General features: G+C 40.5%; 1 protein-coding gene across 1 annotated transcript in view; it reads left to right on the plus strand.

The window, feature by feature from the left end:
• camk2a (calcium/calmodulin-dependent protein kinase II alpha) overlaps nucleotides 1-21,043 on the plus strand; it is a 129,950-nt gene that overhangs the window by 17,351 nt on the left and 91,556 nt on the right. The window contains exon 5 of the mRNA XM_057360933.1: nucleotides 445-487. Coding sequence (XP_057216916.1) covers nucleotides 445-487 — 43 coding nt within the window. The remainder of the gene's footprint in view (nucleotides 1-444; nucleotides 488-21,043) is intronic.

Consider the following 21,043-nt stretch of genomic DNA (forward strand, 5'->3'; position numbering starts at 1 on the left):
CTTCAACTCAGTGATGACGCAAGCTGCGTCTAAAAAAACACACGAAGAAGACCAACATATACGAAACGCGCTCTGTAGAGCTGTTTGTCCGTTAGAGCTTACTGTACAAAACATGGCTGCGCAACATAACAAATTCCATGTAGATGGGCCCGCTCCCTATGTAGATACAACTGGTTTATTCTAAGGTAATAAAAACATAACTTTTCATTACGTAAGGTTTTTATACACATCTAAAGACACAGTTTTGTATGTTATATTGCATTTCTGTTAATAGATCATACAAAACATCCCGCACTGTACCTTTAAGGTCATGATTTAACTATAAATTATTTAATAAAAGGATTTAAAAGTTATGATTTAAAAGTTATGATTGTCTTTAACAATCCACCATAGTGATGTTTATGTGTACATTTGCTCATTAATTCTTTCTGTTCTTGTTTTCAGGGTGCCATTCTCACTACAATGCTTGCCACCAGAAACTTTTCAGGTAACTCTAGTATTCTATTTTAACACTGTGTGCAATGTAAAAAAAAGGCATTGTCAGATTGTCGCCGCCATTTTTAGTCAGACAGTCAGTTGTTACAGACAATCAGAGTAGTCTTCATGCCGTGAGGCCTGGGAGAGGACAAAAATGCAGCACAAGGTGGGAACTTATTTCAGTCCAAGTGATTTTATTTTGGACAGCTGTCTCGTCACACGTGAATCCACACACTTTACCCAAAATAAGAATAAAGAAGAGAAAAAACATAACAGAAATAGTTTAAACTGACTGTACAAACATTGGAAAAAAAACATGCTGTGAGCAGCAAAACCACGCTAGCCTTGACAAAGACATTTGCCTTCGTGGGTCTTTCTCTTGCCCACTACCACGCTCAACCAACCTTCCCTTCCTTTGTCTCACCCGCACTTATACAAACATACACTTCCCGCCAAAACTAGTGCATCGTACCATCCTTAGGGGTCAGTGAACACTCTTTAACAAAGTGTGTACATTTAGTTCAGTAACACATATACACATCTCTGTACATATACTCAAAACAATAAACTGTGTGCCTTCTGTCATGGTTCTGCTTCTTTTAGTCTTTGATTTCCTGGTCCTGAGGCAGAGCCATGACAAAGTCTTTGGTTATGTGTGGAGAGAAACATAATATGCGTTCTCTCCAGTGTCTTGTCATTGGCCCCGCCCCTCTCGTTTCCCGTATTACTTCCCGGCGTGTTCCATTACCCTCACCTGCCCTGTGTCATTATCCCTCGTTTGTCTTGAGCTATTTAATGCCCTCTTGTTTCATTGTCCTGTGCTCTTGCGTTGTGTGTGTACATGCTATGTTTTGTATGACCCCGTGTTCCCGCATCCCAGTCTTGCCAAGTCCTCGTATCTGTTCTATTAGTAGTTGTGTCGTGTTCTGTTTAGTTTGTTTTTGCCCCCCCGTGGGAAGTCTTTGTTTTGTTGTATTTTGCCTTTGTTTAGTTTTTCCCCATCGTGGGTGTTTTATTTGTTATTAATTAAAATCTTTTGTGTTAACCCCTTCACGCCTGCCTGCAACTGGATTCTTTCCACGTCAGCCCTGACACCTTCAAAGTCTCTGTTCAGTTCTTGTCTTTGAACACTAGAGATTGTCATGAACACCATATCATATCATATATCATATCAAATAGTACTGTGAACTGACGTTCACGTGATGATGACTCTCTGTGCTCATCATCACAGGCATACAGAGTAATTATAATGTATGGCCCTATGAAATCCATTTTATTTTTCCCAAAATTCTGTTTCAATTTTTCTGTACTCATTAACTATAGTAAGATACCTAGATACTACTTTTTTTTAACCTTACTGAAAAAGTCCATAAAAATATGGCGTAATGCACAACTATGTTAATATAAACCAGAATCTCTCCAGTGCATTTTTTTTCTTTAGTTTTTTACTTAAATTTAAGATTTTTTTATTTTACTAGTACATTTACTTTACTAAAGAAAGTAATTTAATATACTATAGTTTATGCATGTGGGTGTGTTATAGTTAATTTAAGTTAACCAGACTTTTATTTTGACGGGTTGTCGCAAAGACGTTTTAGTGCAGGTTTGACCATAGCTTTACTCAAATGAAGCAGTGAAATGCTCATGAAGTAAACTCTCAGAGCAGCTCTGGAGATGTGTTCGCATCCCCATATAGTGAGATGCTGTAAACAGACGTTTCATGTACAGTAACGTTACAGGAATCCACTTGAATCATTCATTCAGAGACATGCAGAACAGGCAGATTACATATTTAAACTGCATTTGAATCACTACTGATGTTATTTAAAGCACAAATTGAATTTTATTAGCTGTTCAAGTGCTATTTTCTGATTAAGAAATTCGAAATTTGCAAAATTCTGCACCATTATGTGTTATACATCAAATTCCATTTTAATGCCTGGGTTCCTTCCGTGTTTTCCACATCTTGGAAATCATATGGTCCTAGTAATGTGTCATGAATGTGCATTGAAGAGAACCCAATCGCAGACAGGAGGTGGTGGAAAACAATGACTTTTATTATTAAACACAAAGAAAAAACCCACGCAGGGGCAAAATAACAATGACACGGGGAATACAAATCACAGACTCTACAGGAACAATAAACTACTAACTGGACTAACACAACACTTGACATAAACTGACATATACTAGATAAACTATTACTTACAGATGGAACAAGGTACAATGACAAGTCCAGGCTTGGAATCAAAACGAACAGGCACAGGATGATAGACACGAGGGCATTATAAAGGGAGACTAACAAAAAAAGATAACAATGGGCAGGCGTGGGTAATGAGACACCGAAGGAAAGCTAATGAGAGAAAGAGAGGGGCAGGGCCAAAGACGCGACACCGGAGAGAGCGTATATGGAAGGCCGAAAGTGCCTTAAGGCTTAAGGCTTTGTCATGACTCTGCCACAAGACCAAGAATAGATATGACATGATGAGGCAAAATCATGACAGAAGCCCCCCCTTAATGAACACCCCCAGGTGTTCATCAAGGGGTAGACTAACGAGACAAGACAGACTGGGACAGTGACAAGATCAAACAAAACATGGAAAACAGAATAAAGGGCAAACAGGCAAGAATCAAAAACGGGTTGGGATGTGATAATAAAAATAACAAACATGGGAGGGGCGGTGGGGAAACAACAAAGTCTGTAGGGGGCAGTCCAACGGGATTGGGGCTGGGTGGGGAAGTCGTGGGCCGGGGCGGTGCTCGGGAGCGCGGAGTCCCAGGGGGCTTGGTAGGGGCCCGGGGCAGGCTTGACTGCCAGGTGGACTGCCGGCTGGGGTGCTGGCAGAGTCACCGGCTGGAAGGCCAGCAGAGTCACCGGCTGGAAGGCCGGCTGAGTCACCGGCTGGAAGGCCTGCTGAGTCACCGGACTGGACACCGGACTGGACGCCGGCTGCACCGGGCTGGACATTGGACTGGACATCAGACTGGACACCGGACTGGATGCCGGCTGCACCTGACTGGACACCGGCTGCACAGGACTGGACACTTGACGGGACACTGGATTGGACACCGGACTAGACGCCGGACTGGATGCCAGACTGGACACTGGATTGGACACTGGATTGGACACAGGACTGGACACCGGACTGGACACCGACTGGGCAGGACTGGATCCCGGCTGCACCGCCTTGTACCGACCTCGCGCTGCTGTCTCGGTGGCAGCTAACACGGCTGGCTCGGTGGCTGCTGCCATCTCGGTGGCTGGCGGGGATACCGGAGTACCCCTAGGGGAAGGTTGAGGATGCTGTGTTGTGGCCCTCATCCTCCTCTTCTTCCTCCTGGGGTGGTCAACGAGGCTTGTGGCTGGAAGCGGGGTAACGGCAGAGAGTGTGAGACATCCTGACATGGACGAGTCTGACGCTGACTCCCACGACTTCCTGCCACGGCGAGTCGCTGGCGGAACAGGATAGATGGGGTTTGAGGCGGACATTTCAGGGTCTACCACGGTGGTGACTGCCACGACGCGACCCTCCGGGATCGGGAACAAAGGCACAGATGGAGTGGCTGTGTCTGAGGCCCTGGACTCTTCCCGGTTCATGGTATACCTCACCATATCAATGAAGCCCAGAGGCCTCAGCATCCTGATCTCGGAGGGCCGGAGTGGTTCGTTCAGGCAGCCGTTGAAGATGACCTTCATATCCACCTCGTTGAACGCCGTCTCCCTCGCCGCCGTCAGGAAACTCCAGAGCAAAAGACTGCACACCCACATTGTTCTGATGCAGCCCGAAGAGCCTGCGGGCATGACGGGTTCGCTCTGACGTTGAAGCGCTGTCTGCTGGGTTCTTTAGTTGGCCTGTTCGTTCTGTCATGAAGGTGTACGGAAGAGAACCCAATCGCAGACAGGAGGTGGTGGAAAACAATGACTTAATATTAAACACAAAGAAAAAACCCACGCGGGGGCAAAATAACAATGACACGGGGAATACAAATCACAGACTCGACAGGAACAATAAACTACTAACTGGACTAACACAACACTTGACATAAACTGACATATACTAGATAAACTATTACTTACAGATGGAACAAGGTACAATGACAAGACCAGGCTTGGAATCAAAACGAACAGGCACAGGACGATAGACACAAGGGCATTATAAAGGGAGACTAACAAAGGAAGATAACAATGGGCGGGTAATGAGACACAGAAGGGACGCTAACGAGATGACGAGAGGGGCAGGGCCAAAGACGCGACACCGGAGAGAGAGTATTTGGAAGGCCGAAAGAGCCAAAACGTCTCTCTCCACACAAAACCTAAGGCTTTGTCATGACTCTGCCACAAGACCAAGAATAGACATGACACGATGAGGCAGAATCATGACAGTAATGTAACAATTACTTATAATCCAAAGCATAATATTCAACTGTTTTTTTTCAATGCGTCCTCAAATATTATTTTATTTTCTGTCGTCCCCTTTGTTTGACATCATGACTTTACTCCCTTTACAGAGTAAAAATATGGCTTACATAATCAGTGTTTTTCTAAAATCTCATTGGTGTATATAAATTGGAAGTTGATTCAATAAGACACTCTCAGCTTTACCTGTCCTAATCATCGCTGTGTATATTTTGTTAAAAAAAGTCAGACTAACAATCACATGCTAAAGAAGACCTACTTTTTTGGACATCTGCAATGATTGTTTGAAAGTACACATTACAGCACACTTTGCAAATCTTAAAAGGATCCCTGACTAGGAAGATGTATATGCCTTTGTACATTGTAATTGCCTTCTACTAATAAAATTTACTACAATTTGTTAAATTACACATGTTATAATATTATAAATATTTTCATTGTTATTTAATGGTCATGTCCAAGGTAAAGTTATGAACAGTAGACACTATAATCTTGTGTGTTGTGGAAACTTATGATGTAGTCATTGGCTAAAACACATGCACAGGTTACTTTACTTCCTGAAAGAGTGCACACCTGAGTGTGAGTTGCTTTCACACGAATCGCACCCCATTCCTAGTGCAATCGAACCCAAATAATCTCCGGGGCTTTCGTTGGAAACTTTACAGCTAACTAACTAGGGTTGGGTACCGTTCACTTTTTAGCCGGTACCGGTACCAAATCGGTACCTGGAATTCGGTGCCGGTACCAAACGGTACCTTTTTTCGGTACTTTACTTTATTTATTTCAGTGAAAAAAAGTCCAAGCCTCTCAATTCAAACATTTTGTTGAAATTTTACACAAAGACTATGGAAATAACTACAGCATTATTATTACAACCAGCTTATTCTATTTCCTCGTCACACACATAATCATTTATTTATGCAGTGTGATAATTTACCTAAACCATGAGGCCTCCACCATTAACAGACCATTAGAAAATATAGAAAAACAAAACTTGAAAAGTCTACAAAAATATTTTTAACAGCATCATTACTGAAAATAACAGATTGATTTGTAATATACATTTTTAACAGAGATACTGAAAGAATTACATATAAATATATAATGTTGATCATACAATAATACATAATGTAAATGTGCATCAGTCTCCTGCTGCGCTGTTCACAGCTTTAAACTGCACCTTGACGGTTGGCCTCACTCACCTCTTTACATCGACTGCTCTAATCTGTCACTAATAACTTTGCTTCGGGACTTCATGAGATGATTTTATTCATTGGTGGACAGAAAACACAAAGCGCCTTAACAAACTTAAATGTTCTGCGCAGTGTTATGTGTGTTCGTGCCGGCTGCGTCTGAGCACGCATTTCCTTAACGTGATTGTATGCTTAATTTTCTAAACAAGAAAAAGTGAAATAAATAATATAAATATGATAATCGTATTTAGAGTAGAGTGTTTATTTTCATTTTGTACGTTGATAAGGACAGCCTGCTTTATTAGCGGTTTTAGTTTCGCTTTGCATGAAGTGAAATTCTCTCTCTCTCTCGTACCTGCTCACGCGCAGTACCCGATGCGTTCTCAAGTACCGAAATTTGTCACCGATTGATTTAATGTGAATCGATACTCGGTAGTACTGACGTAATACGGTCGGTGCCCTTAAAAGTAACCCTATAACTAACACAATAAAACACAAACTATTTTTTTAAACAGAGCTATCTGTTTATTCAAATTAACTCTTCGTGTGTGTGTGTGTGTGTGTATACAGTGTTTACACTACCATTACCTTAGGGAGGTGCCCCGCCCCTCCAACGGCACCTCCCGCCCCCCTTGAAGGTCAAGTTAATTAAATTTTTTATGTAGCGTTAGATCACGAGAAAAGACATTTAAGGTTACCTTTCCTATATGACATGTCTATACCTAGTTCTCGTACTAAACAAACTAAATAGCATTATGTTATTTATCGTATTTACATGGCGGCATGTCATTTCTGTTTCTAAATGGTCACGCCTTTACAATTCTCCTATGCTCTCTGTATCGAATTCCAAACCGAAGCGCGCGCACACACACACACACACACACAGACACGTGCGCGCACATACACAGGTAAGGACACTTTCACCAGCGGACCGAGAGCGCGTGTGGGGAAATATGTTGTGTCAACCACCTGAAAAGCAGTTAAAAAATTTCGTTTTTAAATGCTCCCAGGGTGGTGAAAATACGCATGCCCTGCCCCTGACAAGCAACAGTCCAGTTACCACCGGATGACAGGTTTTCACCCAGTTTATCCTTCGTTCCATCCGGACCGCAAGACATAATGAACCATTAAAAAAATCAGACTATTTCTGTGGTTTAAATTGAGCAGCGCGTGTACATAACTGACATGTACACATCATGCGCACTCAGGGACATGTATGTTGATTATATTTTGCCGCTATATCCTCTAATATCTTTATTTAGCGCCAAACGCGCTTCATTTGAACCCTTTCCGCTCCGTGAGCCCTGCTTCTCCCTCAAAAGACACGTCGCATATAAACTACTTAAGTAAACGAAAATGCAGCAGTAATAAAGTTTTTTTTTAGCTGTCAGTCAGTTTACTGTTGGCTATATAGGTTTGTGACAGATTATAAAACATAACGTCTTGTATCTACATACAGCATTTATGATATTAATAGCTCAACTCAACTCAACTTTATTTATATAGCGCTTTTTACAGTTTTCATTGTTACAAAGCAGCTGTACATAAGACATATTGACTATAAGCGAACCAATTAAAGTTGTACCTGCAAAAACAAGAAAAAGGTGAAAACAAAGAAGACAGACATGCCTACATACAAAACACTCCACACACACAATATGCACACGTACTAACACGCATGCACACACACACGGACACGCATGCACACACACACGTACACAGACAAGTACGCGCACACACAAAGGCACGCACACACGCACGCACAGTGAGAGCACACATTTAAGATAAAGGAGAGAGAGAAGCACAGGTCAAATATAACAGACTATACATTTCTATATGCAATATTAATTAAGTAAAACTTTAAAATTCTAAAGCAGCCCCCCGGCCAGGCAGATGCAAAACAGTATGCAAACGGAAGCGACATGCTACCATTTATACCGTAAGATAGTATTAAATCTAAAGTATGATTACAAAGGTGAGTGGGTGTTAAAGTCACCAACGACAAGGACTCTATCTGCGGCCAGTACTAGTTCTGATAAGAACCCACCAAATTCTTTAAAGAGTACATTCCTCGAGATCATAAAAAATACATTTCATGAAGTGTTTAATTTTGCTGTGTTTGAATGTAAGCAATCTGCCAAGTTGTAAATCCGAAGGTGAACGAATAACAAAGTTATTAGCTTATAAAAAAGGTAATCGACTCTGAATCACGCGAACAAGCCATGACCTGTCCGAATCTTTAACCACAATGTACCTACGTCACTAGAAAAATCCCCGCCTACTGACTGCGAAAACTTAACTCTCTCCTCCCCAAACACTGTACTAGCTCATTCGTGACGTGTGCATCATGTCTAAGAGAAGCTGTGTTCTATGTAGTGAAACTAAGTCAGTCTTATTTTCACTACCAAAGGAAGAACTTCTGAGGAAAAAATGGTTACTATTTATTTTTCAAACGACACCAAAGGAGTATAAATCGAACGTTTTACTTTGCGCGCGTCATTTTACCGAAGATTGCTTCATCAATCTTGGCGCCTTTACTGCAGGATACATTAAACGTCTTTCCTTAAAAGATGTTGCAATACCAACTTTATTTGGACCTGTAAGCTCCACCGAATCACAACCTGTAAGTGTGACTCTTTATTTTTGTCTTTACTTAAAATTAAATTTGTGTGACGTTATCTCATGTCTGTGTTTAGCTAACGTTACCGTTATTTTTGGGGTTGTTACTGTTTGTTTACCTAACGTTAGCTATAAACTCTTTGCGCTAATGTAAGTGTTCAACCATATTAACTCGCAAAGTCTTTATTTCAAGAACTGCGTGGTGTACTATAGTTATAATAACATCTGAAGATACGAACACCGTACACTGTATGCCGTGATAACTAACTGTTACAAGAGAAGTGTCTAAAACAGTCCTTTTTCTTACTGGCATCTGTATAAGGATTAAAGAATGATTCGTCAGACTCGGGCTCGAACTGGTAAGGTAAAATCGACGCCATCTCTCTCTATACAGTTAATATCCAACCACCTGCAAACCGTAATACAGCAGTAATGATAGGCGGTCCATTTGCGACACATGCTGAACGCGTTTGACCAATCACAGCAGACTAGACCATTTGACCAATCACAGCAGACTAGACCATCTGACCAATCACAGCAGACTAGACCATTTGACCAATCACAGCAGACTAGACCATCTGACCAATCACAGCAGACTACACTATCTGACCAATCAGATCAGACTACGCTGGCGGAAAGGCGGAGATTACACAGATGAATCGCGGAACGAATCATTTGAGAGTCAGTCAAGAAGTAAGGTAATAAAAACTGCTTATTATTACGAAATAATAGTATTTTTTACATCATGTATGTACATAAACTTGTTGTCGGACACTCCATAAACCAAAATAAGCCCTTAAAAATATTGAGGAATGTACTCTTTAATAAAAATCTGTGTGGTGCCCTGGAGGCCTATATACAATAGCTAAAATAAATTTTAAAAATGTTTGATCTTTAGTATTAGGTGTTGAAACATGAAGTACCATGACTTCAAAAGAATTATATTTAGAGTTAGACTTCTGGGAATTGCTAAAAGAGTTATTGTAAAGTGCTGCGACACCTCCCCCTCTGCCTTTTAGACGAGGCTCGTGTTTATAATAATAATCTTGGGGGACAGATTCATTTAAAGTAATATAATCATCTGGTTTTAGCCATGTTTCTGTCAAACAGAGCATGTCTATTTTATGATCTATTATCATATCATTAACAAAAAGTGCTTTATTAGAGAGAGATCTAATATTTAGCAATCCAAGTCGTAATAGTTGATTATCTGTATTTTGTTCATGTTTAATCTGTTTAACGTTTATTAAATTACTTTCAAGAGGTTTACGCATTATTTTATTTTTGCTAATCCGGGGGACAGACACAGTCTCTATTTTGTGATGTTTGGGAGAACGGATTATTACATGTTGTACATTTTGTATATTCTGCGACAAGAGACGGCAAGCAGACAGTTGGTTAAGCCATTCTGTCTGCTCCCTGACCTGGGCCCCAGCGAGTCAAGCTTTAGCATTAGCATTATTAAGACTTTTTGCCATATTTCTAGACAGGATGGAAACCCCAGCCCAGGAGGGATGGAGACCATCTCGTTTCAACAGGTCATGTCTGCCCTCAAAACTCTTCCAGTTGTTTATAAAAACTATATCATTCTGCAGGCACCACTCAGACAACCAGCCATTTAGTGATGATAATCTGCTATAAATCTCATCACCACGATAAGCAGTGAGGGGGCCAGAGAATATTACAGTCTCTGACATCGTGCTTGTGAGCTCACACACCTCTTTAATATTATCTTTTGTGATCTCCGATTGACGGAGTCGAACATCATTTGTGCCGACGTGAATAACAATCTTACTGAATTTACGATTAGCCTTAGCCAGCACATTTAAATTTGACTTGATGTCAGGCGCTCTGGCTCCCGGTAAACATTGGACTATGGTGGCTGGTGCCTCTACAGTATGTTAACGTTCCGAACAATAGAATCACCGATAACTAGGGCACTTTCAGCAGGTTTCTCAGTCGGTGCATCACTGAGCGGGGCGAACCTGTTCGAGACTGTAATCGGAACGGTTGAGTGATGTTTTGTCCTGCGACTACGCCATCTCACAGTCATGAAGTTTCACAGCTGCGGGGGATTTTCAACCGGAACCGAGCTGTGTGCGCTAATGTTGCTCGCATCCAAAGTGTTTTCTATGGTCCCTACACTCTTACTATCCTCAGATAACGATCGGATGCGAGACTCTAATTCTAAGATCTTCTCTGTCAGCCTAACTATTTCCCTGCAGTTATCGCATATAAAACCCTCGCAGCTGACATAGAAGGCTAAGCTAAACATATGACATGAGGTGTAAGTAACAATAATAGGAATAGAAGCCATAACTCACCGGGTTTGAAGTGCAATTCCAATTTACCAAGGTTGCTCAATGAATCGTAGTATACTCGCTTAAAAAGAGAAACAGTTAGCACACAAGAAAAACCAGAGGCAAGATGATATTCCACAGTGTAAACAGAAAGGAAGCTAACACGCTATTGCTATGCTAGCAGCGTTAAGTTAATTATCACTTTTGGTTTAGAATCTTCAAGTAAATGACAAAAGCAGGGTTATTGAGATATCAGGATAAGTTAGCAACGACGATGATAAGTAACGATAATAAAATACACTAATATTAGAGCGAAGTGTGGGGATACAAACAAACCGCCGGCAGCGATGCAGACAGGAACCGGAAGCAACAGGAACCGCTTCACCTATCAGATACAACTGTCAAAAGCTTCTTCCAGATAGCATAAATAATCAGCATGTTAAGAGCATTTCATTGTGAATCATGTTTTAATTGGAAAGAATATTTAGAATCAGTTCTAGTATGAATGGCATGGAAAGGCTGTTAGTAACTTTGTATGTACTCCTGCTCATGATATACAGTATTTATTTCAGTTGTTACATTTTGTTGTCAGTAGTTTTTTTAAATATTAAAATAGACCACTGGGACTTCGCTTCAGCACTAGAGCCTACAACATATTTTCTCAGTTACCAGACCTTCTATGTTTCATACAGACGGTGGATATCAGAATATAAAGTAAATGGCCTGATAAAACATTTGATTGATTTAACATTATTTATTAAAAAAAGTATTGTCCGGACCTCCGCTGCAAAAAATAAAGAGATCGCAGCCCCCCCCCAAAGCCGTAAACCTAGGGGAAACACTGATATATATTGTAAAAGCAAAATGCATCTTGGCAAAAAGAAGAAAATAAGATTATTGAAGTCTATATCTAAACTATATATAGCTTGTTGAGGTGATCCACCATTCACTCTGAATATGGTTGTACAATGAACACGTTTCATTCACGCTCTAAATGTGCTGGTTATCCATTCATGAAAGAACAATAAATGTGTGTTTTATTCGCACTCTAAACGCTCCGGTTGCACATCCATAAAAGTACAATGAATGTGTTTCATGTGCGCTCTAAATGGGCTGGTTGCACATCAGTGAAAGCACAAAAACATGTGAATCAATAAGCAAGTCTCACTGTTAGTCATTGGAATATTTTTTTGTGTAATGCAACGCAATAGCCAAGTGATTGAGTGGGTCACATACAAACGGCATTTGTTTTTATCGTATTTTATGTTCATTACTCACTGACTTGTTTCAAAGTGCATCCACAAGTTGGCTCTGAATGCTGGAACGCCATGCTCGCTCCTTGTGACAGTGGCCATATATGACATGTGGGCAGGGCAATATAGCCAGGATTTTAGAAATACAGAGGTCCAAAAACTGAGTTTGTCCCAAACTAAAAAAAAGTTGACTTCCTTGATATACATATTTGCATTATCAAACAATTGGAGTCCAAATTTTATTTTTACCAGTGATAGGTAAACACATGATCAATTGATATTTTTTTACAAATATTACCAGATTGGAATACAATCTATCCTTCATTAAAAAAAAAAATTGGGTTTGGAATGACATATAGGTAAGCGCATGATAACAGAATTTCCATTTGTGGGTGAACTATCCCTTTAAATTTTGTGTAGCTACAGACACTTGGGTTTTTTATTTAAAATATGTCAAATTAAAGAACGAGAATGCATTTAGAAGTTATGCATTTAAAATATTTGCAAATAATATTGTTGTTTTAATAGGCTACTCAGTGTTGGGCAAGACACTTGGAAAATGTAGTGAGCTAAGCTAACTGTTACCAGAGATGGGGGACTCGAGTCACAAATTTAAGGACTTCGCTTGACTAAATAAAGAAAATGACTTGCTTGGTTTGTTTGCACTGTGACTTGATACTTGCTTGAGACTTGATGGTAGGGACTTGAGACTTACTTGAGACTTGAACATGTGTGACTTGCCCCCATCTCTGACTGTTACTACACTACACTAAAGCTACCACCCTGGGAAATGTTGCAAGCTAAGATACAGCAACATGACAAATGTAGCTTACTACATCTAAGCTATTTTTTATTTGATTTTTGTTTTGAACCGACTTCATTCCAAATGCTATCTCAGTGATCAATTTAACTGTCAGTCAAATAAAAGAGAGGACAAAAACACGCACATCAATCTCAAATGGGTGCTCGACCAAGAGAGTAAATCGAAGTAGTAACAAAAGTCGGTACACCAGAGCTCTAAAAATATATCAAAAATACTTTATTATTTAAAAGAGTTACGCATGGCGCGTGACGTTTCGAGCACACAGGCTCTTCATCAGACAATTCAACAACACTAATGAACCCCAATTTATACCTCCAGGTGTACAAGGATCACATGACATCCAAAAAAATGTAAAATAAAATACAATTATAATGGTAAAATAACAAAAATGCATCAATATATATATATATATTATTAACAATTCTTGAAACCAAAACCTTTGAAAAAGTGTACAAAAACATGATATTAAAGAAATGGACGAATAGCAAAGTCTTCATTTAATCCTCTGAGGGATAACGTGTCCAATGTAAAAATCCAATAAGCATCGCACTGTAAAAGCCGCTTATTAATATTGCCTCCGCGTCGTGAACACTTCACTAACTCAATGCCGATATACTTTAAAGTCGAAACTGAATGTCTCATTTCTGCAAAAGGCAGCACTACCAAACTCTTTTGATCTTGGTGTCTAATTGCACAACGATGTTCAGCAATCCGAGTTTTTAAAGGTCTACTGGTTCTACCAATGTAACACAGACCACAGGGGCACCACAACATATAGATCACATTAGATGTTTTACAAGAGATTGTACCTTGAATTTAAAAAAAATTGCAGTGTGAGGCTTTTTGTATGTAAAGTTACACTGTTGGCAATTTCCACACCTAAAATTGCCATGTGGTATTGTCTTAAAAAAATGAGGAGTGGGTGGCAGATCAGCTCTAACCAGAATGTTACGAAGATTAGGTGCTCTTTTATAAACTAAACAAGGTGGTTTTTCAAAGCATTTTTTGAGACTAGGATCACTTTCCAAAATATGCTAATGTTTGGATATAATTGTCTCAATCTCCTTAACAAGAGGCGAATATTGCATATAGCAATTAATACGACGATCAAACTTTTTATGTTATTTTGACAAGACACTCTTGTTGTGACATATCTGTGAAACGACTAGCAGCAGACTGAATCCATTCTTCTCTATAGGGGGTATGCACGTGTTGTCACTTTCCCACGTGAACACACCGGAACGCGCCTGGTTGAGTGGTAAAACACTGGGCAAAATTAATGGTTACAATCAGGAAATGCAATACCGCGCAACATTTGAGTGTCTAAGAACACCTGATTCCTTTGTAAGTCATAAGGTAGTCGTAAGGATCACCGTCAAGTCCAGCTGCTTGTAGTTTCAGCAAATAATTGCGTGTTTTAGTCCCGGTTTTTGTTCCTCCTATTGAATGCAGCAATTTTATGGCGTTATTTTAATGACAAATGTCGCGAGTGCATTATTACAAGGCGAGAGCGCATTCATATAATACGAGCGCGCAAATCTCTCTGTTCTCATGCCGATTTCCTTTGCTCATGCACAAAACTGGACGCACGCTCCCAGTTATACGCTGCTCTCTTATGAATGTTCTCTGCTGTCACTCAGTGAGTGTGTGCGCACTCAAAATGCCTGCCGTGCGTTCGCGCGTCCTTTGGTACTCTTGCTCTCGAGAGTTCCTCCAGTGTTTTCTGGGTTTATAGGCTGTCAAAAGTAGTCAACCAATCCGGTATAAGCTTCCATGGCGGGCCAATGAAAATGCGACCTCTAACGTGGCATCTTATTGGTTGAAAGTGAATCGACGTACTCAACGACGCAGGATGGATCCACCACGTTCTAACAATTGTAATATATTTGATGCAACATTATTCATCAAATGTATATTAGAAATGAAAAGGAAGGGAGCGTTTGGTATATTGCATAGAAGTTGAAATATTGTATTAGCTAATTTCCAACACCAGAAATCATTCCTGGTATAAGCGAGGTCAACCAGAGTAAAAAATAAACTGCATTCCCTTTAAGCAGAGGCTGAGGACTGTGAATGGTAGCCTGCTGGTTAGCGTGATTGAATCGCTATTGCTGAAAGCATCATTGACCGGTTCGAGGCCCGCTCGGACCACTGGCTATATTTTACGTTGTTGGTCTTGTTCTGTTTATCTGTATCGCTGGGTAGTTTTTAGATTTATATTTCAGTACTTAATGCGTGGTCAGTATGAAAAGAAAGTCTGGAATGAAAAATCTTTCTATAAACCGTATCTGCACTTGATTTTTGCTGCTGAACTCACACATCAGTGGAATTTCATGCTATAAACAGGACGAACGAACAGTAATAGATTTTACATTTACACATGTAACCACCTAGAGAGTGGTTACTGTGTTTTTTCGTGTGGTTGTAATACCACTCCCATCCGCTAGAGGCTCTATGTAGCCGTACCATTTATATATGGGCAATGTAGTCCCAGATGTACTGTCAAGAAGTCCTACAGCAGGGGTCTTCAACTACTTTTCTTTGAGGGCCAGATTCCAAAAGTATAAATAGGATGCGGGCCAGTTTTTTACCATATTCTCATTTCTTCTGTTATTTTGTTTTTCTGTTATTTATTGCGTTTTGTTCCTTTTATACAGTTTTTGTTGCTGTTACTTATAGGCCATGATTAAAACATGCACACAAATATTGCATCCAGTATTTGTGCCTTTTCATGATATTAAATTAAAAGGGATATTGTCTTTTTAATTGTATTTTATATTCCTTAATGCGTTACTTTACCCAAAAATTGCTACTAATTTACTCACCCACAGTCCTCCAGTACATCGAGATGTGGGTGGCATTGTTTTCTCAAGAAGATATTTATGAAGATATTTGGTTGAATTAATTAAAGTTAAATCAATAAAAGTAAAAAATGCAAATACATTCAACACAAAAGTAATCCCTGACCCTTGTGACGTTAAATTCGCGTCTTATAAAGCGAGTCAATTGATCTGTGCAAGAAACTGAACGCTATTATCACATCTTCGGGTGAATTCCAATCGCATTCATGTGCCCCACGCACTTATAGGGCAGAGCCTTTGTATAGTGCGAGTTCTGGGGGGAGATGAACAGCTGTTTTTCGTAAATATATCCGTTATACATAATGAATGCAGTAATAAAAACAACACCGTTTCCCCCTTATCTGAGACAACCATTCACGTGGTGTTCCCTTCCTACAGTTAGCCTACTTTCAAGGGCACAAAACATGTTTTAGAACGCGACCTATCGCATGCACAAACCGATTGCCTGTGCAATGCATTGCTGGTTATAACGTTGTAAATAACATTACGTTTCTTGGACTGACCGATCAAATCGCTTTATAAGACGTAAAACATTATGAGCCGCGGGAATTACTTTCGTTTTGAATGTAGCAGCGTTTTGGACTTTTAAAGATGTGGCATCTCAGGAGGACGTGCATTTAAAGCACACCGTTCTTAAAGTCTCTCCACTTATTTGAAATGTTAAGGCGGGCCAGGTAAAGATGATTGACGGGCCGCCAGTTGACTAGCCCTGTCCTACGGTGTCCAAAGACACTTTACTTATTGCAACTGCTATCAAAACCAACTCACCATTGTGCAACCTACCAATTGACCTATCACAAATTGCCATGGCTCAGAGTAAAGACGTAGAGATTCAAGAATTAGTCACTAAAGCAGGAAAGCAGACTATCCCCAGAAACAGAAGACACGTGGTTCAGCAAATCACGCCACTCAGCCGACATGTTGCACCAAGGCTCCTGAGGAGGCTTATCAGAGCTGTACGTAGCATTATGCATACAACAGAAATAGAACATACTGTACATGAAAACAGACAGGTTAAGAAGAACAGGTGAGAACAAAACTTAGACTTAACAAATGAATATCACAAATGCTCCACATGGGATTTAGACCCCTGAGACGCCAGCCACATGGTTTATCAAATCACGCTACTCGGCTGTCACAGACACAGTTACCTGTGAAGGGGTATTTCTGAAAAACTTTCCCACAAGACACTAAAATCTGTTCTGTTCTTTCTGTTCTGTTCTCTGCGGCACAGTCCAAAGATCATCTAAGATGATTTTCAGATCCAAATTTCTAGAAGCAGTAGCAAAAAAACTGAATACTGTACTTTCAAGACGGCCGCTACTGTAACAGTCGGAATACTAATGAAAGACATGGAATGCGGTGATTGTGATGAGTGGAAATTACATGTACAAAGGACAATTTCTGTAGATCAAGCATTCAAAAGTTACAGTCATTTGAAAAGTGAGTTTTTGAACTGGTAGTGGCGCTATAGAGTTAATGCTGGAGACCCCATAATTAGTCAGATGACCACTGAGGACCATCCCTACGAGTGCCAAATTTTATAATTTTTCATCCATACAGTTCATAGGGCTGCCATAGACACCCATTGGTTCTGTAGGACTACTAACAGAACCAATGATCCACTAGGACTGCAGGCAGCACTGCGGGGCCAAGCCCTTCCAAGGGTTAGGTGACTTCTGTAAGTACATTAAATACATCAATGTAGCTACTGCAGGTTCGGTTGCCTGGCCCCTAGCAATAACAATAAATTGGCTCACAAAGAGTACTTTAACATATTTGCATTTGGCAGATGGGTCTTAGGCGTATACTGTACTCTCAAATGTCTGAAATGTCTTTGGTCCAGCACCTGGATTTGTTTGGCCAACCAGAATCAAGATAACAGCTAACCGCGTCATCTTTTTTAGTCCTTGAGCCAACCACAATCAAGATAAGAGCATTGTCTTTTTTTTGGTCCTTGGGCCAACCAAAATCACGTGTTCTAAACTTCATGTTTGCGCCCGTGAAAAGCATTGCTGAAAGGGATAAATGCAAAGTGTCTGTCAAAGAGAAAATGGCAATGATATTTATTAAGTTCACCCATTTGTTCGAAACAGCTATGTTATGAGAGACAGTTGTCATTCTCACTTTCGAATTTCATTTCTAGATCTCTGCCCTTCTAAGTTAGTAAGGCACTTGGGTGAGATTGATATTCGTCCGAAGTTACAGTCACAGAAGCTGTAGTTTACAGCTGGTATTTAATAATTATTTTAGAGACCGATCAATTCTGCGCCTTGCGTTTTTGGCAGAGCCCTCTGAGCGCCTGAAGTTGAAAAACTCAACTCTGAGCAGAAAAGCGTTTGAAGTCATGCGCCTTTTTTCCCATTGTCCAATCGAATTAAAGGAGAGGCGGGGCATTCCGATGTGGTGATGGAACTTTCAGTTGCTTAAAATGTCCGCAGTCTGCAATGATGAAGGAGAAACTTGTGTTTACTGACGCAGGTTCACCGAGCAAGGTCAGAGCAAGCGCCCTCTGCTTGTACCTTTTTAACGTTTATGATAATATGACAACTAGAGCGCTCGCGCTATAATCCTTGACTGACAGGACAGCTGTTTCGGTGGTTACATAGCAACATAAAAAAACACTGCACGTTGCTCTTTTCACAGAGTCAACCGGCGCGCCTTGTGAAAATCACGTTCTATGTAATCGCCCGCTTAGGAAGGTGCACCTCTCAGAGAACTTACACCCCATACTTGGTCACATGACCTACGGGGCTTGGCCCCTAATAATGAATTGAGGAGAACATGGGGTTTTAATTCATGAGGAACATTTTACACAGAAACAGGTGTGGAGCAATTAACAGTTAATGCAACAAACGAGGCAGGAGAACAGAAACACAGAAAACTTAATAAAAACAGAAAATGCATGTGACATTACACCCCCTCCCGGAAAGGCGCGTCCTCTTGCTGACAAGTCCAACAGAGGAGGGAGGGTGGGGGCTCAGGAGGCAGGCGTGGAGCAGGTAAGGGGCAGGCAACAGGCGGTGCATTCCAAATGGGATATATCGCCCTCCGAAGGGCCCTTCGGAGTGAAAACAATAATAGCCACCATATTGATGGGTTGTTCCAAACCGAAGTGCTCATGACTGGCCACTTCAGAGGGCCCTTCAGAATGAAGGATTTTGAAGGGTACAACTGATGGACATGCTGCACCCCATGACTCTTTGTGCAGATTCTTTGCATGGTGACGGCGCCTCCTATGGCACGGAATGATGATGCAGAAGGGCACTTCAAGAAACATTTGTTGTTTGGTCCCCTACATCCTTCAACCCTTTGAAGCTCTCACTCCGGAGGGAGAGAGATGACAAAAATGTTTATTTTTATATCTGTATGATGTTGAGTGTGAAAGGTTTTTCCAATGAAAGTTTGTACATATCATCATTAGCACATCTTCTTCGCCCCATAGAACTTTGGTGACAGCGCCACCTAATTGTCAAAAGTTATAAGAAATGTTATGGTGTTTTAAAGTAATAGTTCACCCAAAAAAATGAAAACTCTGTCATCATGTATTCATCCTCTTGTCATTTTATACCTGTTTGACTTTTTTTCCTCCCGCAGATCACAAAAGAAGATATATTAAAGAATGTTGGTAACTGGCATACATTCACTTGCATTGGTTTTGTGTCCACACAATAGAAGTGAATGTGTGCCACCACTGTTCGGTTACCAACTTTCTTCAAAATATCTTCTTGTGTGCTCTGCAGAAGAAAGAAAATCATACATTTTCGAAATGACTAGAGGGATAGTAAATAATGAGAGAGTTCATTTCTGGGTGAACAATCATTTTAAAGGAGACATCAGATGAAAACCCCACTTTTTCTGTGTTTAAGTGCTATAATCGGGTCCCGGTGCATCTAGCAACCCAGAAAACGTGAAAAATAAGAACCCAGTAAATTTGTTTTGGTGTGCCTTTCCCTGCAAGCATGTGAGAAATCGAGCTGTTCAGATTTCGCTCCGATTGTGAAGTCCAAAGCGGATTTTATTATAATGTTACCGCCCCTTAATCTACACAGTTCCACCCACCGCGCTCCGCCATTGTTGTTTTCACAAGCGACAGCAGTGTACGTGATGCCATGGCTAAAGTTCGTGGACAACATGCAATGTAGTCGCTGCACAGAGTCCAAACCTAGGAAGAGACAGGAGTGGATTTATTTTATTTTTAGTGGAAATCCATCAGAAACCATGAGTAAAAATCTGCTTGTTTGCGCTTATCACTTCAAACTAGAGTGCTTTTTCAACCTGGGACAATACAAGCAGGATTAGCTTCAAAGTTGTTCCTCAAGAGGCATCGAGACCGACTGAACGAGACAAAACTGCCGATGTAAGTAATATTTATCAACAGTCTGAATTGACGTAAATGTACCGTATATATAGGAGGATAACGTTAGCATATGATAGCGAAGGGAGCTAAGTCAGTCATGGGCTAAATAGAACATTCAAAGCCAGTGTTAAACTTACTGTATATAAGTGCAGATGGACACTTGGGGGCGGTTTCCCAGACAGGGTTTAAGCCTAGTCTCAGACTAACTTAAATGTGAGCGATGCCTTGATCGAAAACAATTTGCACTGACATATCTTAAAATATATCACTGTGATTGTTTTGTCTCAAGATACACACAATAATATTTTTTTTGTAAAGTATGTTTTTTAAAACAACTTAATTATCCTAATTTAACTAAGGCCTAGTCCTGGTTTAAGATAATCCTTGTCTGGGAAACCGCCCCTTGGAGTTTAGCTGTATGAATTTTAATACATTATGTGCGTTAATATGTTTAGCTGCGGCAAGCTGTTTGTTTTGCTAATGAACAGCAAAACAATCATTCGTGCTTATAGGCTGAAAAATCTGTCACAGCAGTGTGTAACGTTGTAACTTGTAAATGACAAGCGCTAAAATCCTTGTAATTCCGCTGAGATCTGAAGTGGATTCCGTGGATTTTAGGGAAGCATACACGCACAACGTAAGCGCATTAGGATGCGATGTTTGCTGTGACTGATTTTTTTGTCTCCGGACGAATGATTTGAGACGTTTAAGACAAAACTAACCGCAGAGGAATTCAGGAA

Source organism: Triplophysa rosa, linkage group LG19, assembly GCF_024868665.1.
Source record: "Triplophysa rosa linkage group LG19, Trosa_1v2, whole genome shotgun sequence".
NCBI classification, from domain to species: domain Eukaryota; kingdom Metazoa; phylum Chordata; class Actinopteri; order Cypriniformes; family Nemacheilidae; genus Triplophysa; species Triplophysa rosa.